This window comes from Phoca vitulina, unplaced genomic scaffold (genome assembly GCF_004348235.1).
Source record: "Phoca vitulina isolate PV1807 unplaced genomic scaffold, GSC_HSeal_1.0 scaffold16, whole genome shotgun sequence".
NCBI lineage: Eukaryota > Metazoa > Chordata > Mammalia > Carnivora > Phocidae > Phoca > Phoca vitulina.
The window spans coordinates 1,980,974-1,999,214 of record NW_022589719.1 but is presented as its reverse complement, the minus strand read 5'-3'; the positions used below and the strand labels follow the sequence as shown (position 1 = coordinate 1,999,214).

General features: G+C 42.4%; 1 protein-coding gene across 2 annotated transcripts in view; it reads right to left on the bottom strand.

The window, feature by feature from the left end:
• Positions 1-18,241, bottom strand: part of NELL1 (neural EGFL like 1) — a 794,433-nt gene that overhangs the window by 712,601 nt on the left and 63,591 nt on the right. For both annotated transcript variants that reach the window (XM_032413839.1, XM_032413840.1), the window contains exon 3: positions 7,367-7,517. In XM_032413839.1, coding sequence (XP_032269730.1) covers positions 7,367-7,517 — 151 coding nt within the window. The remainder of the gene's footprint in view (positions 1-7,366; positions 7,518-18,241) is intronic.

The window sequence follows — 18,241 nt, the reverse complement described above, 5'->3', positions numbered from 1 at the left end:
TATGTAAGAGTACTACATGTTAAAGAAAAAAGAAAACTGTGATACAGTCTCTCAGCTAGGCTACTTTCCTAATCTGGGCACAGACTAAGTTGGAAACATCCCACAACTGAGACCAAGGCTGCCTAGTTATTCCAGTGCCCATGTTCTCGCATCTTTGGCACAATGCTAAACCCAATGTCCCAGTCCTGGCCAATGAAGTGTGGTACAGGTCAGGCATGACCTTTCCAGATCTGACCCTTTAACCTACCCTGGGAGAATAGGACAAAATTCTAATCCTCGAAGTTAGGAGTCAACCTCTCCGGTCACACAGTTCAAGTAGAAAATAAGTACACCTAGAAATTGAGTAACACAGTGTTACATATTAAGTTGTAGCTGTATTTATCTACATATACACAAGAGCTACCCATCCATTTAAATGTGCCACCAATATTTAACATGTATAGGGTCACCAGAAAAAAAAAATTCAGCAATTTCAAGAATCTATAAGTCTCACAACACTTATTTTTCTTCAATAAAACCAGAAGTCACACATTAAAATTTTCAAAGTGATTAAGTACTTAAACATCCCAACTTGAATCAAAGAGGAAGTCAAGCTAAAATTAACAACTGCAGAAAAGTACAGAATTATAGCAATGGCAGTGGGCTGCATTTGAAACAATACAAGAAAATATGAAGCCTTCAGTGATTTTTGCTAAATACTGAAAACATCCAGGAAGCTACTAAAAATACACAAAGTGATCAAAAAGGAGGTAAAAAGTAGAAATCAATGAATTTAAAATGAGAAACAGATTTGACCAATAAAACTAAGAACAGTTTCATTTAAAAGGCCAATAAATTGCACAATCCCATGATAAGCCTGGCCAAGAAGGAAATACATAATATTTCACATTACAAATTAAAGATATAACCACAAATACAAAAAGAAATAATAGAATGCCCAACTCTCTGCCCCCAGAAAACACGGCTGAGTGAAATGATTTGGACAAAACATAAGTTGGCAAAGAGTTTAAAATTACCTAGAATACCATAAGAGCTGGAAAATGAACATTTTAGTAGGGAAAGATTTCTCAGCCTCCCCCAAAACAAGTATCCGCTCATATCGTTTTCAGGCTGATTCTACCAGAAACATTTATGGAAGAGGTATTACCTACATATTTAAAGTCCAGAGAGTAATTCAAAAAGCCTCGAATTAGCTCACACAGAAAAATCTATCTCACTTGTTAATAAGTGTGCAATGAGTTTAGTGTCAAGCGTTGGGACAGTGCCTTATATCAGTGCTTAAAGTAAAACTAGTTACTACTATTAGTATTGCTATCATTTTTAATATCATTGCAATACTCCTAAATACAACATTAGTAAGAATATTTAAGGATTTTCCCCAGGAAGAGTTCAACATAATGGACTCTAATGTGATTATGTTAATTGCATGTTTTTCCCCTTTCATCTATTATCTCAAAAAGATACCCAGAAAAGAAATTTAATAAAATGTAACTATTATTCGGGGCACCTAGATGGCTCAGTCGTTGGGCGTCTGCCTTCAGCTCAGGTCACGATCCCAGGGTCATGGGATCGAGCCCCGCATTGGGCTCCCTGCTCGGAGGGAAGCCTGCTTCTCCCTCTCCCACTCCCCTACTTGTGTTCCCTCTCTTGCTGGGTCTCTGTCAAATAAATAAAATCTTACTCAGTCGTTAAGCGTCTGCCTTCGGCTCAGGTCATGATCCCGGGGTCCTGGGATCGAGCCCCGCATCGGGCTCCCTGCTCCGCGGGAAGCCTGCTTCTCCCTCTCCCACTCCCCCTGCTTGTGTTCCCTCTCTCGCTGTGTCTCTCTCTGTCAAATAAATAAAATCTTAAAAAATAAATAAATAAATAAATAAATAAAATCTTAAAAAAAAAAAACTACTATTCATTTTTTTTAAGTCTTTCAGTGTATCAGAAATAAAGCTAAATTTCCTTCACATGAGGACAACATATATACATATATATTTATATGTAAGATAGATTGGAAGATCAGAAACAACCAGACATAAACAGATTTAGAAACACATTAAAGACCGGATTGTCTGCAGTCTTCCTGTCTTTTGTAAGGACCATTAATCTGTTTTTTATTCCTATTACAGAGATTCTAGACAGTGGAGGACAAAAACGGAATAGCTGATAAAAATAGAAACATTTTCAAATTACAAAATTGTATCCTTCAATCAAGGAGGATTAAAGAAAAAAAAAGAATATACAACTCAAATGCCTGGTACATAGTATACAATCAGCAAATGTTGGCTTGGGGGTGGGGGCGGGGAGGGGGGAGGAGGAGACATGCTACTCCACATAGCTTAAAAGTCAGATACCTAAACCAGACAAAAGGCATCAACTACAGACTAGTAGCTCTTGTGAATATTGATGTAAGAGTTCTCAATAATATACTATCAAGTCCAGGAACATATAAAAAGGATTATACACCATAACTAAGTGGGATTTATCCCAGAAATGCAAGCTTGGTAGAACATCCAGAATTCAATTAGTATAATACACTACATCAATAAAAGCATGATCATCTCCACAGATGCAGAAATAGCACTTGGGGGGGTGGGGGGGGGGGAGATACCCTTTCATGATAAAAAGAAACACACCCTCCCACCCACCCACCCACTCACCCACCCACCCACTCACCCACTCACCCCGCAAACCAGGAATGGAAAGGAACTTGCACCTGGCTAAGAGCATCCAATACAAGCTAACCTCACACTCCATGGTGAGCATTCCTTCTTCCGAGCAGGAACAAGACTACCTGTTCTCACCAGTTCTCTTCAACACTGTACTGGAAGTTCTAGCCACGCCGGTTAGGCAAGAAAATAAGGTAACCATGCAGAGATAATTTTATTTCTGTCCTATTTGCAAGTAACAAGATCTTGTATGTATTGAGAGAAATCCACTAAAAAACTAATCTAATGAGGTCAGCAAGTCTGCAGGATACGAGGTTCAAGATACAAACATCAAGTGCATTTCTATAAAGTAGCAATGAGCAAACAAAATCAGATTATGAAAGTAATGCCCTTTATCATTTTTGATGCCACTATAATTTAAAAAACAAATCATGCAAAACCTGTACTCTGAAACTATAAAACAATGTTTAAAATTAAAGACCTAAAATGAAAAGTAACTCCATGTCCATGGATAATACTGCCAAGATGGCAATACTCCCTAAATAAACCTACAGATTCAACATCATCCCTTTGAAAAATCCAGCTGACATCTTTGCAGACTATTAGAAAGCTGGTCCTAAAACTCATATGGAAATTCAAGAGGACTGGAATAACCAAAACAACCTTGAAAAACAAAGTCAGAGGGCTCACACTTCAACTTCAAAACTTACTAGAAAACTAAAATCATTAAAACAGCACTAGCATAAGTCAGAGGTCAATGGCCTAGAATTCGGAGTCCAGAAATAAATCTTTCCACTTATAGTCGATTGATCTTTGACAAGGGAGCCAAGATAATCCACTGGGGGGAAAAAAGGACTCCACAAAAGGTGATGGGACAACTGGTTATCCATATGCAAAAAGATGAAATTGAATCACTACACTCCACACCATATAGAAAAAAAAGATACCAAAGACTTAAAGAGCTAAGCCTATAAAACTTTTTAAATAAATCCTAGAAGTCTTAATAGCCTCCAGTTAAGCAATGATTTCTTAGAACAAAAGCACCAGCAATGAAGAAAAAAATAGGCACACTGGACATCTAATTTAAGAACTTAGGGTTTTACATGAAGACAATCTGCAAGTTGAAAAAACACAAATCCTATCTGATATGGGACTTGTGTCTGTAAAGAACTATCACAAAATCCTAACACAACCCAACTTAAAAAATGGGCCAATGATCTGAATAGCCCTTTCTCCAAAGAGGATGTGTAAGCAGGCAACACAACATGAAGATACTCAACATCATTGGCCATCAGGAAATGCAACAATGAGGGGTCACTTCACGTTTATTAGAATGGCTGTATCAAAGAGAAAGATAGTTACTATTAACAAAGCTGTGAAAAAACTGCAACTCTCACATACTGCTGGCAGGAATGTAGAAGAGGTACGGGTACTTTGGAAAACATTCTGGCAATTCAACAGTCAAACACAGAGATACCACTCGATCTAGGCATTCTACTCCTAGTTATATACCCAAGAGAATACACATATAGGTCTACACAGAAACTACGTGAAATTTCATAGCAGCATTATTCCTAATTGCCAAAAACTGGAAAAAAAATTCAGTGTCCAACTGATCAATAAAACATGGTTTGTCCAAACAAGGCAATATTCTGCAATTTAAAAATGCACCACTGACACACGATCACCACGAAAGAACCCTGAAAACAAACCCTTTCATTTAAACCACAGTCTAAATGAAAGCCAGTCCCAAACACATTATATGATTCCATTTATAGGAAATGTCCGAAATCGGCAAATCCATAGAGCCAGAAGATACATGAGTGGTTGCCTAAGGTTGGGGTGCTATGGGGAGACAGTTGAGGGACACCTTCAGGGCATGGGATTTCTCCTGGAGGTAAAGGAAATTTGTGAGGGATTGTGTTGAATGCACAACTCTGAATATACTAAAAAGTAGTGAAATGTAAAAATTTTAAAAATTATCTGGAAACCTAAGTGCCCACTGTATCCCAACTGTGGCAGGTACATATTTAATTCATCTGGATCATGAGTGATACAATGAGGATCACATAGGAAAGAACCATGAAAAGAACTGGGGAGTCTCACCTTCCAGTCAGGCTGTCAGATCCCTGACAGATTCCAATTTCTTTATCTAACCTAGCCAGTCCCTAAATCCTCCACTACTGAATCAAGAGTCATCTGGTTGGAGGTCCATGACCAATGTCTCCAAGACAATTTGCTGCTCTCGACATGGTCGTCCTGATAAATAAATCTGAAGAGCGACTGAAGATTCGCTATTACGGATGGGAACACTGCTGGCTTATAATAGCCAAATTCCTAAAAATACATGATCATCTATCCCTCTTACATACCAGGTCTCCTTAACTAGGTAAACATCTGCTTAAGTGTGGAAACCAGGTCTTCTTTATGACCCATAGCCAGTGCATGACAGATTCAATTCTTTATACCTAGCCTTGATCAGACCAAACAAGCATAGAGGAAGGGACCATAGAATTCCAAGGGGGAGGGGAATTTTCCATTTCTTTATGTTTATTATTTTTGAATCAAGACTGAGGTTTTTCTACTACAATGAAAAATGCTCAAGATGATTCTCCATTCAAGGATCCTCAGGTTCTATTAGAAACCTGTGAGGAAAGAGAGGTGGCATTTCAGGACCATGTGGCAATACAAGTTGTTTTTTAAACTCTTCCTAAAAGGAGTTAGGTTTTACCATTAAATAAAAAAAAAAAATCCAAAAGAAAAACCCAGGTAGTAGCTTTAAGATACATGCTTAGACAAGAAGTAATGTGTAATTTAAGGGCGGTCTACTTCCCAGGCCCTATCCTCTTCCACCCTCACAGCAACCCTGCAAAGTAGATGGCCACCTCCCTTCATCACAAGGAAGGGGAGTTCTGAGACCTTCAGCAGCGCAGCAGAGCGAGAACTAGAACTCCAGCCTCCCTCAGGCCAGCTCTCAGTCTCTGCTCTCTCTACTCCAACAGGTGCCACTCCACTGGCTTCTCACTCACCTTGGGAAGTTCCCCCCTCTGGTTTCATGGAGATTAAAGATCCTCTATGTTCCATTCTTGGACACTCGTATGGCCCTCCTGAGGTGGCCCTCACACCCAACCGCGTCATGTTGCCCCGGGGGGCGCAAGCACATCACCCTTCCAGGTCTGTGAAGTGGAGACTGGCTGGACACCTCCACCTTGGAGTAACAAGGACTCCTTCTCCGAGTCTACAGAACACTTGGCCTCTAATCTATATCTGCTCCCCAGCACATACCACCTCGCTTTCTCTGGGCTGACCCAGAAACAGCCAAGTATGCTGACAACAACCCTACAGAAGGATCAGGATCCATCGCATCCCTTTGAGGCAGAGATCAAACTTAAGCATTGAAAAGAGAACTTTGGATCCTCACTTCTGCTAAAAAGGCCCATGGAGATCCTCTGCTCCAGCCACATTAGTCTGTTCTCTGCACCTCTCCACCCCACCCCCCAAAATTGCATTTTCTCGCATTTCTCCTGTCCACACTGCTCTTCCTGTTTAGTACGTCAGAAGGACTTCCTGACCTGCCAGAATTCTGGCCCTTCCAGAGTTGCCACTCTATGATCTTCCCTAACCACTGACCTAGTGTACTGAATTGCCTTTACATAGTTCTGCTTTTAGATAGGTCCACCTAAATAGATAAAGGAAGGGTTATCTGAATTCAGGTTCCCCAGAAGCAGACACGGACATGTGAATTTGAGAGTAAGTGATTTCCTAAGGAAGTGCTGGGGGGGGCGGGGGAGGGTGGGGAAGGACATGGAAGCCTCAGCCTAATCCCAGGTAGCACTGGAGAATTAATCAAGCTGCAGAGCTGGTCTGGCCTTAAGGCCCCCAGGGCAAAGGAACTAGGCTTCCCAACTCTCACACTGTCAATCATGGGCGACAGGCTGCCTGGGGGATCCGTGAACTCCCAGACACTTCTGTTCTCTCTATAGTGGCTACAGGGGCAGCTACCTCTGTAGTCCTCCTCCTTCCTGCTCACCCTAAACTCCTCAGCCCCTCCCCACACACAACATGCCAACCACTGATGCCACCCACCTTTCCCTTCCCAAAAATCATAGCAAGTGATTTCTGGAATGCCCTTCGTTCCACCCCTTACTGCTCATTCAGCCTGTCGAATGAATACTCACTTTCCTTTATACAACCACAACCCTTTCTGAAGCCTTCCTGAGCTTACCACGATCATTCAGAATGGACTATTATTACCTTTATTCCTTAAACACACATTTCTAGCATTGCATCTACAATACTTTGTGACATTTGTCCATCTTCCCTACTGCCTTATGAGATCCTTACAACAGAAATTTTGTATTATTCACCTTAGTATTCCCAGTGTCTAGCACAGTTCCTGCATAGAGTAAAAGTTAAGTCTAACTTTGCTTGAGGACCTCAAGCCAATATGACAGGATATGGTTTCATAGGAGCCAAGCCTGCCAGAAGACAGAAGATAGGCAAGAAAGACACTTAGGAGTGGTCCTTGGAGAGTCAACAAGAAAGCCACTTTGCCCAAAGTAAGATCTTAATGCAAGGAACATTCATCAACGTGTTCAACAGCAACAAGGCTTCAGCTAGCTACATGCTCTCAGAGATACAACCTCTCAATTCCAAGGCACTTTGTGTAGTCCATTAATTCTAAGTAGACTTTCAAAAGTACAGCTTACCTGTGTTCCAGCTCTCGAATGGAGAGGATCACTCCTGAAGTCGACGGCTTTTGCTGTACAGTGGCCAAAAAGGTGAAGTCACTCTTATTCCGGAACAGCTGGATTAATTTCTCACTCACATGAGGGGCTGCATGGATCTCCCTTTCTGAATCTAGGAGTCAAGGAAATGCAGAAACAGAAGGGGACAGAGAACGAGGAGGAGGAAAAGAAGACAGAAGGAGACGGAAAGTAAGAAAGAGAAAAGATATACAGTTAGAAATGTCCAGAGGATCCAGGTTGCCTTTTTCATTCCACCCTGCCCCTGCACCTTGCCAATACTTTATCTTTTCAGGCACCTCCCACCCCTCCATCCAGCAGCATTCATTCAACACAAAACCCGGAAATGCCACCTCTGTCACTGTACCCACTTGTCATTTTGACAAATTCATAATTGGCCAGCCAGTGACTTTCTGACAGAAATTTTGACGGGACACTGAGCAATGTGGCCAACTACAAACAGATTAAGTTGCTGTAAAAAAGTGAGACAATCAGATAAATGGATCCTGAATTCAGAGAATCCCGTGTTTATAGCAGGACCCAAATGCCACTCAGCAGGCTCCAGTTGCACTTTTCCCCATGGACTCAGTTTCTTTCTCTTCACGATGCGTAGAGGGAAACTTGTCCTAGCTTTGTACCCAGCAGAGATTTACTAGTGTTAATAATGCCAGACAATTCCACTTCTGCTTAAAGAATACAAGGCATGTGCATGATCCATAAGGATGCCTGGAACTTCTCTGTAAACATGGAGTGGATGACTCTGCTCATGACCTATTAAAGTGGAGGCCAATTCAATAGGCCTCGAGGCGCATGAGTCCAGCTAATTCTGCTCCTGGCCAGGAATCTCTTTCTCCAAGTTCTGCAAAATGAGACCTTCATCATTTCATACTCCGACCCTCCCCCCACCCCCCAATCATGATAAACTGGGTGTTCTCGTTATTGTACACCTCACTTCTTCAAGTCAGAAATGGACTACCAACAGAGCAGAATTAAAAGAAACTATTCAGAGGATGACAAATGAATACCAAAGGTATGTTTGGTTCCTCCTCTCGTGCCCTGACCCCGTCCATCCTCTGTAGAACTACTTTGTTTTTCAGACTCCTGGAGAAATAACCAAGACCTTCAAAAGCTCTGTGGCCCAAGCAACATCACAGACTACATGGACCTTGAAGAACCTCATCCTAAAGAGTGGCTTCTAACAGGAAGAAAAAAAAAAAAAAAAAATCAAGTTCCTGACCTTGGGCCTCGGTCTTCTCATCTACAAAATGGGGCAGGGGATAGGGGAGGATAGGTGAACTAGGCGATTTCTCAGGCCTCTCCATCCTTGTGTAATTCTACGAGTTGCTCTTTGAAGTTTGCAGCACAGCAAAGACCACCACCATCTTCCAGCTGTAGAAGTCTAGGCTATGGAAGGCAGGAAGCAAGGTTGGTCCTCTATCTTGGAGGCACCTAACCCAGGCGGAGGACCCTACCCACATAAAACCCACCTAGGACATTTGCTTTTCTACCCAAAGAAAGGCCTTCACTACTCTACTGTTAAGTGGCAGGCTTTTAGCTTTTGTCAAGGGCGGAGATAAGAGCCACTTAGGGAATGCTTCTACACCTCCTACAAAATCCCAATGACTTTGCATGATAATATTCATGATCTATTAAATGTATGAAGTAATCATTTTGTAAACTAGAGATGATTAGCAAATGTTTGTTAACATTTTTATACTGCTGGGTACAAGTCCTAATAAATTCTACCTAGAATTTAGTGCCAGGAACACACGCACACGCAGCTCTTGGGATTAACTTATATGTTTACTTTTTCCCTTTTTGCTGTTTCCTTCTTTATTCATCTATTAGGAATTAACTGATTGGCAGTGTTGGCCCAGACAGCTCATCAGAGGTTCTGATGCTGGAGCCCAGTGCAAAGGGGACAATGATCAGTCAGCCATGATATTCATAGCTCTTTCCTCCAGCAGGCACATCAATGATAAGTGTCCTCACCTCTCACTCCGTTCTCTTGGACATCGTTCCAGCTCCATGGCCAATGCCACTCAAGTGTATATCTACCACCCCAATCTCTCCCTTAACCAACAGACACATTCAATATCCTTAATATCTCCACATGAAGGTTTAATAAGCATTTCAGATTGTATATGCCCAGGACAGAGCTCTTGTTCTCCCCCCCACCCCAGCCCTCTATTTTCTCCTGGAGTTCCCAGTTTAGTAAATGGAACCACCCAGTTTAAGCCAAAAAGACCAGAACTTGTCCTTGAATCTTCCTTTTCTTCTACCCTCCAGATCCAATCCAAGAACAAATCATGAGGACTCCCAGGTCTGGAATCTGTCACTTCCCCCCCCAACTCCACTCAAACTCCTCTCCAAGCTGCCATCATCTCTTACTGGGGCACCTCCAACAGCCTAACTGGTCTCCCCGCTTCCATATTGCCTTGCCTTCTCCATTCTCCACAGCAGCCCAAGAGCTCATCTTAACACCTAAATCAGCATCCTTTACATTCTCTTGCTAAAAACCCTCCATGGCTTCCCAGTTCTCCCAGGATAAAAATCCAGGCTTTTGAGCATGGCCTGCAAGGTCACACACCAACTGACTTGCCTACGTCTCCCGCCCACTTTCATCCTCTTCATTCACACCCAAGCCCAATCCTGCCTCAGGGTTTTTGTACTACTCTTCCCTTTACCCACAGAGCTCTTCCCCACTCTTCCCAAGCCTGCCTCCTTCAGCTCTAACTGCAAATGCAACCTCCTGGTCCTTCCCTCCAAAGCAGGCTCCCCAATAATACTGAACACACCACCCTGGTTATTTTCTCCATACCACTTAATTATTGTAATCTTTCTTTGTATGACTTATGCTCTTATTTCATGTTTGTTATATTTTTTACTGTATTTCTTTCTCTCCCCTCTAGACTAGAAGCTCCACGAGGACAGGCAGATTTATTCAGTCATTGTTATAGCCAAAGTTCTCAGTGCCTGGCATAAAACAGGCATCCAATAAAGACTTCTGATTTTATTTTCATTTTTATCATGTGTATTGTTAATTCAAAGAGCCACAAATATTACAGTCAGAAAAGAATAGGATACCTTTTGGAAAAGAAGATAAATGGTAGGTGTCAAGTGTCAGTGGTTATAAGTTTAAAGAAAAGCATGTTCAGGACCAATTCAGTCCCTCCTATTTATAGGACACCACATCTAACAATCTAATCCAATACAACCACACTGCTACTCACCCAACCCCCTACAAAACTGAGCATTTCCTCTGCTGGCTTTTTGTTTCTCTTTGTAAATGACTGGCACATTGAAATAGAGAGACCCCATTAGCACTCACCAGAGTGAAATGTAAAAAACATCTATTTTCATACACGGAGACTTTATGTGCATTCTCCTTTTCAGAAAAGCTCTTTCAAGTAAATGCTTACCATAATTCAGCTGCCAAAAGAACACCAGAAAGTAATTTCACTTAACAACACAGAGGCAAGAACACTGGACCATGTTTCAAGGGACTGAAGACTACCAAGGTTTGCAGAGAACTAGATGTGTGACCTTGGATATGACCCTTTGCTTCTGTAAGCCTCACACTCCATATCTGAAAATGGAAATGATTGGAGATCATGGAGTTCAAGTTCTTTCCAGGACTCAACAGTTCATTTCTGTTCATCACCTTACCCTGCTCCTAGCCACCCAGCAAAGGACAGGACTGAAGGTGTTTTCTACATATGGGACACCTAGATTCTACAATTCTTCTCCTCTGCTGATTTTCCAAATCAACATAAATGTAAAGTTGTCAATTACTGGAACCAGTGATAGGTCACCTACTTTGCAGTAACCGTATTTTTTTTTTACGGGAGTTAAATGAGTAACCAGTGAAAGCCAATTAATGAGAATCTATAGTAACTATCATACTGTATTATGCAACCATTATAATGTGCTTTCTGTATTATTGGAGAATATTCAATCTGTTAGAAAGAACCAGAAAAACAAGTGGGATGAATAAAGCTCATAGGAAGTGTTAAATATAGACAGCAAGTTAGAAACCTGTAAAACGTGTTCAACATAGATCAAATAAATGAAACCTAAGTGTGTTGAACACAATTAAAAAGGACTGAATAAACATGTTACCATGAATAGAATGGGGTGGGAGAACCAAGTCATAAACAAATCACAGCACCTTCAAAATGAGAGCTATGTCATCCCTAAATCAGATACCTATCTTTGACATTCATTCCATTCCCATTCTGGCCCCACGTGTACTCTGCCTGAGAAATGCTAATCAAACCCATCACTACTCAACAGACTGGTACCTGCATCTGGGACCAAGAGTACTTGCCTTCTCCAAGAGTGGAAAGACACTGGCACCAGGCACCTCCCATCCACTGAACCCCACCTTTGTAGAACCTCTGCTCTAGTCCACGTAACCTCCGCATCAGCAAAGAAGTTGGCAGGGCAAGGACTGAACACATGAACAACGCAAAACCCAAGAGTCTGGTAGGGTGGCCCATCCTTCCCCTAGCATGGACCCTATCCTATTCCATTTCTTTCCCCTGCTTTCTCCTGGACATTTTAGATTTATTTAATACACTGCATGATTCAAGCATCTGAATTTGGTGGGTGAAGTGGTTTTGTGACCTCTGGGAGCATTACTTGGAGGCTACCATTCCATCAAGGTAATTGCCCACACAACCACCACCACTGACAGAGAACATTTCACATTTAAAAAAAAAAGTCATCCTTTCAAACATCTAGAAGTTTTACGTGATCTAGTTAAGAAGTGCTAAATCAGCGGGAAGGGTTAAGTGCTTTTTCTTTCCTAGGAAAAAATGGCTCTACCTAGTCATTTTTAAAGACTAAAAATGCTAACATGATGATTAAGCATCAGTTTCAAAAAAAGAAAAAAAAGTATTGGGTGAAGGGAGGAGACTGAAGAAATTAAATGAGGATATTCACACACTCTTCTCTGCCTGTTACAGAAGCAGCTTCATTTCCCTTTTGCCTGATGACAGGGTGAGGATTTTCATTGTCCAACATACCTGTGTTTCCTCTGTGCCAGGCACTGTGCTTGCTGGGCACCAGGGAAACCAGCAGAAATACAGTTCCTGCCTTTGAGGATAGCTGCAGAAGCAAGGCTGTCACCTGGGGACGACAGGTAGAGTAGGGCAATGCACAAACGAAGGAGGGGGCCGGTGGAGGCTGGGAAGGACACAGTGGAAGACAGAGCTTTGAGCCAGAGGCAAAAAAAAGATGAATAAGATGAGTAAGCATTTACCAGGCAGGGGGCACTTGTTGCGGGATTGCTGTGCAGATGTGAACACCCATGTGTTTTCCATCATCTTGGCATTTTTCTTCCTCTGCAAGCTTCTCTCTCACTAGAAGGTCAGCAGGACAGAAGCTACTCTACCTAATATCAGAGGAAACTCCCCACCGATTAGCGAGTAGAGGAGGCAAGAACAGCAGCAGCCAGAAATGGGACAAAACACACACCCGGGCAGCCCACCTCAGCCTTGACTGATGGAGAATCTGGGGGACAGCTCAGTAATTACAACATGTTTACACAGAGAACGTCACATATGGTGGAATCCAGATGGAGATGTGGCACATCCTTCTCGCCTAAGTCCCATGTAAGCTCGTGGTAAGATTGGCCCCAAAGGTAAAGCAACACTTGTCAATTTGAAATAGCAGGTGGCTTTTCATTGCTGAGTCCAGAGGAAGTTCACCAGTTCAGAACAGGCCACTATCCATGGGGCAATTCCGGCTGTGGGGAAGCCTACCGTTCCACCGTCAGGTCCTGCAGCCCTTCCTTAAGAAGGTCTGAGGTTATTGATCCAAGCAGCTTTCAAAGAAGTGGAAATCACGAGCAGAAAGTAGTGGGGATGCTAGGAGACTCCTGGTTCATGTGTAAGGGATTTCTACCTTCACTAGCAAATTCACAATGACATCCCATTAAACCTCCACTAGCTGCAGAAGCCAGAATCATGCATAAACATGTGTACAGTTTATCGCGGTGCCAAGTAGAGGACTGTTTTACACATACTACTTACAGTAACCTTAGCAGTAGCCACTGCTATTTTTCCTCCTTTATAAACTGAGAAAACTAAAGCTTACAGAATTTTCTAAAAGACATTGGGCTAGGAAGCCATGGGGAGATTCCAACCTGGCAGGCTGGTTTCTCAAACTACACACCTCACTCTACTACATCTATTATTACCGAGGTGTGTGAGCTCCATGCTTGGTTCACGTGAAAAGGCACAAAGCATCATCATACACCCAGTGCCGGACACTTTGTAGTCACTCAGGTAATATTTATGAGCAATCTATTTGTACAATCCCTGAGCTAAATATCATTATTCCCCCATTTCACAGGTGAAGAACCAGAGGCAAAGTTTTACAGCTTTACACAGCAAATGGAGATAAAAATGGCATCTTGCCCCAGCAGAGTCCGCCATGATACTGCATGGCATTTGCCTGGCACCCTTGCCTACTCGGTCATCCTCCTTTCTTTCCCTGTTCCTACTCCTCCTCACTCCAGCACTGGAGCCACACAAGCCTCCTTTTTCTTCCCAGGGCCGTGTTTCTTCCACACTTAACATTCTCATGTTTCCCTCTCCATTTGCTCTTCCTTGGGTACCAGCTTACTTGTTAATTCTTCAGGCTAGCTTTCTCTGACCACCCCAAGCCAGCTCAGATTCCCTATGTGTTCATTGTATTTATCATAACCATCAAGGCTTTGTGTGTAATCATTTTATTGTGTATAATCATTTCATTAATGGTCATCATGGCCACCAGACTATAAATCCCATGAGGAATTATTTATCAATATATTCCCCACACTCTACAGAGTGCCTGGCACATAGATTAATGGAACAGACATTTGAAGCTCTATCTTGACTCTAAAATCTAGAGCACAGTGTAACAAAGGAGGTTTACCAAAGACACTCAACTCTAACCCCAACCTGTTGAGAAAAAGTACATTAAAATAACGAGCTGCCTAAGGAATAATAAAGCTAGCTGAGCATCCCCAACTCCTCCATTGGGTGACTCAACCTAAAGAATCCTGTGACACATTTTTCATAATTACTATGTGGCTCCATTAAAAGATTCTAGTGCCTCCATAATTTTACTTATTAAATAGGCATAATAAGGCAGCTAAAGTTCTCATATAAACCTTTAAAAATACCAGTAAGGACAATCAAGGCGCCCACTTGTCACTAAGAAAGTAGCATACGAAGATCACTCCTCCTCTGGCACTGCAACCTGCCAGTGATCCAATCTCCTCCCTGGTCTACATCCCTCCACCCCCATCTCAGTCGGGCACCTCAGAATAAAGAGATGTAAAGCATGAACACCACCTTTATCTGCACCACAGGGCAGGAAAACAAAAGATTGATGGAAAGATGTTAATATGATTAAGAACCTTGCATAAGGTTCAAGCTTCCATTTATCAGATACTTAAGTTGTAGGGATGCAACATACAGCATGGTGACTATAATACCATACTGTATATTTGAAAAGGGCTAAGATCTTAAAAGTTCTCATCACAAGAAAAAATTTGTAACTATGGCAATGGGTGTTAACTTCTTGTCTAATCATTTTGCAATATATACATACATCAAATCATTATGTTGTACACCTGAAACTAGGTTAACAATTATAGCTCAATAAACCTAGAGGAAAAAAAAAAACTACATTGTATACCAGAGAAGTTCTCTAACAAGTTTAATCAGACTGTATATACTCAATGGAAAATTATGTAGAGCAAGAGTATCAAAAGTATTAGAACACAGGAAATATCTAAGCAATGATGCCAAAGATGCACACATGTACAGCATATCAAGTATACATTAAGATTTAGTTTTAGTGACACATGGCAGAGAGAGGGGACTGCCCACCAGCCATCAAGAGGTCAGAGCTAACCTAAAAGTTCTTTCACAGATCTCAATTTTCCAAATTGGAGATTTAGCATTAAAAAAAATGTATGCTAAAATGTTAGAACATTAGAAAAACAGGAGAAACAATAAGGGCAAGCTACAAAAAAAATAAATAAGCACCAATAACCTTGCTTTTAATCACATAATTGTGGCTCTTAAATCAATGAGGACATCAGATGCTCCCTCCAGCCAACCTTAACCAGGTCTGACTTCCTATGGAATACCATGCCCCTCCTCAATAGAGAAGGCTGGTCAGCCCCCCAGGATAGCCAGCTGGGGCATTGCAGCATGGAGCCCCCTGCCCATGACAGCTCAAGAGGAGGTATATTTTGGCAGTAACGGAGAGCACAGCCTCTTTGGGTAGCATTTTAATCCCCACTCTCAAGACTGATAAACCCAAAGGCATGCCCACCATACTGTATGAAGCTGCATGCACAAAACATCATCAAGTGTAAGCAAAAACATTGTTCCTAGCACAGGATGCTCTCCAGGGTCTTGTAAAAGACAGGAGGGCAAGCCTTGCCCTTGCTCTCCGGGATCTATCCATTCATCCACTTATTTGCTCACCCACTACCTTCAAAACTTTGAGCACTCCTCTGAACAGAAAATTAAGACCTCTTCTAGCCACAAGGGGCTAAGAGTCCAGGGTTAAAGACCCAAACATAGATGAAGGGGAATGGTTTAGTTCAGAGCCCTAAGTGGGCACGCTCAGGAGGCATCACACCTGGAACAGGGCAAAGGCTCCTCCTCAGAGACTTGATCTCCCCATTAAGGGGCAGTGTAGGGTAGTGGTTAAGCACTCAGACTCTGGAGCCCGACTGTTTGGTTCCGATTCCAGCTTTACCATTTATAAGACAGGTTAACTTGTCCAAGGTCCTCTCTGTGCCTCAGATTCTTCATCTGTAAAATGGGAGTAAGATTGCATCTACTCCATAGGGATAGCATGAAGATTCAATTAATACATATTAAGTTCTTCAAACCGTACATGCCACATAAGCCACACATGACAATTTTTGGTTTATGTGGAACACAGCACAGGCAGGTCTTGGGTCCTGGAGGGTTGGAGTACCAAAGTACACTGGCAACCACACCACAAGAGACTTCTTGCTGCAGCTGTCATGGCTGCGGCCCAGGAGGAAGGCAACAGGGAGGTGAGCAGGGCTTGCCAGGCATGGTTGGAGGCAGTTCATAACCAGTTCACTCTTAAATTAAAAACTGATCATCTATGGGGCTCCCAGCTACTCCAGTCTATGTCCAGTCAGCCAACACCCAGAACATTTGAGTTTTTGCTATGTGCTAGACGGCAAGCTGCATACTTAACCTAATTTAGGCTTCACAGAAGCCCAGTGAGGTCAGTAGTAGGGATGCTACCCCCATTTTATGAGGTACAAATACCAAGAGTTAAGTTTCCTACTGAGTAGTGTAGCTGGAACTCAAACGTGGTCTTGGGCAACCGCAATGCACCCCGCCTCGCCGTGCCATCTTCCGGCCTCAGCCCTGCTGGTGTCAGAACACCAGCTCCACCACGTAGCTTCTGGAAAAGCTTGGTTAACTCCTTCATCCTGGAGTTGCCTCTCCTAGGACACAGTGGTAATACCACCCACCCTGCATGGTTCAGTAAAAAGTAGTAGGAGAACACATGGAACATGCCCAGTACATAGCATATGCTTCCTAAGGACTTCCAGGGCTGGACCTTTCTGAAAAGATTTGCAAAGGCACCCCGGAGAGCTACACACTGAAGTTGGAGCCTGAACAGGTGCTAATCTGTTCACACTCATGATCACAGCCCATAGTCCTAATAACCCACTGAGTGGACACTAACAACCTCGTTCGAAGAGGCTGCTTCGGACTCGTAAAAAAGAGACTTGTCCAAGACCCCACCTTCAGCAAGAGGAAAAGATGTGCATTCTGAGTCCATTTCTGCAGGGTTTTTGTTTTGTTTTCCCCCATGGCTTCCCTAATCACAACAGAGAATTGAAGACAAGAGAATTCTTCCTCCAAGACCCTAAACTCCTCCATATATCGAGTTCCATCTCTAGCCTGCTTACGAAGTTTGGAGCAGTAAGCTGACCCAATTCTAATTAGTTCCCTTTTGTGCACAGTCCTAATTCTCGGGCATAAAAGACTTTTTAAATGCTGTACTGGCCTTGACCTTTCCATATCTTCTCAAATTCAATAGTAAACAGTAGGGCATCATGTTTAACCACCAAGCTCTCTAATTTATGATTCTTTATTATAAATCATTTTTACATGTTGCTTCAAATGCAGTTTTTCAAGAATAAAAATCTGCCTGCCTTGAAATGCACAGTGATTTTAATATGCAAACCTCCTACAGAGATGATGTCTCATTTTAATTATTGTTTCGGTTTAATGGGTTTTCATTAAATTAGAGGATGGAGCAATTACTAGGGTGAACAGCTAATGTTTGAAAGGTAAGCTCCTGTAGCTCTGTGGGCAAAAAGAGAGTAGTGGCATAGAGAAGCAAAAAGCAACCCTCTTCTGGAGAAGCTTGTGTGCAGCCTGATAGAAAACTGCACTGGCTACTTCTTTGCCCAGCCTCAGAACAGAGTGGGCTTCTCCTCATAGGGATATGCAAACAGCTCTAAACATGCATTCACCATGCGTTCATCTTCACACAACTTTTATATCAGGAATCTGGGCTCCCCATCTTCAGACTAGAAAGAGCTCCAAGAGCACAGTCTACAAAGCTCAATGTCAAACCACAGGAGAATACTCCTGATGAAATGTTCTCCTCTCACATGTAAGGAACATAGTTGGTATAGTGGATTAATGTCCAACTTCAGCACAGGCTGAAATGACCACCATCCTGTTAAATAGCAAACTGTCAGAGGCTCAATGAGAAAGGACTTTGTTGGCCTGGGCACTACCTCTCCCCAGAAACCGCACAGACTTG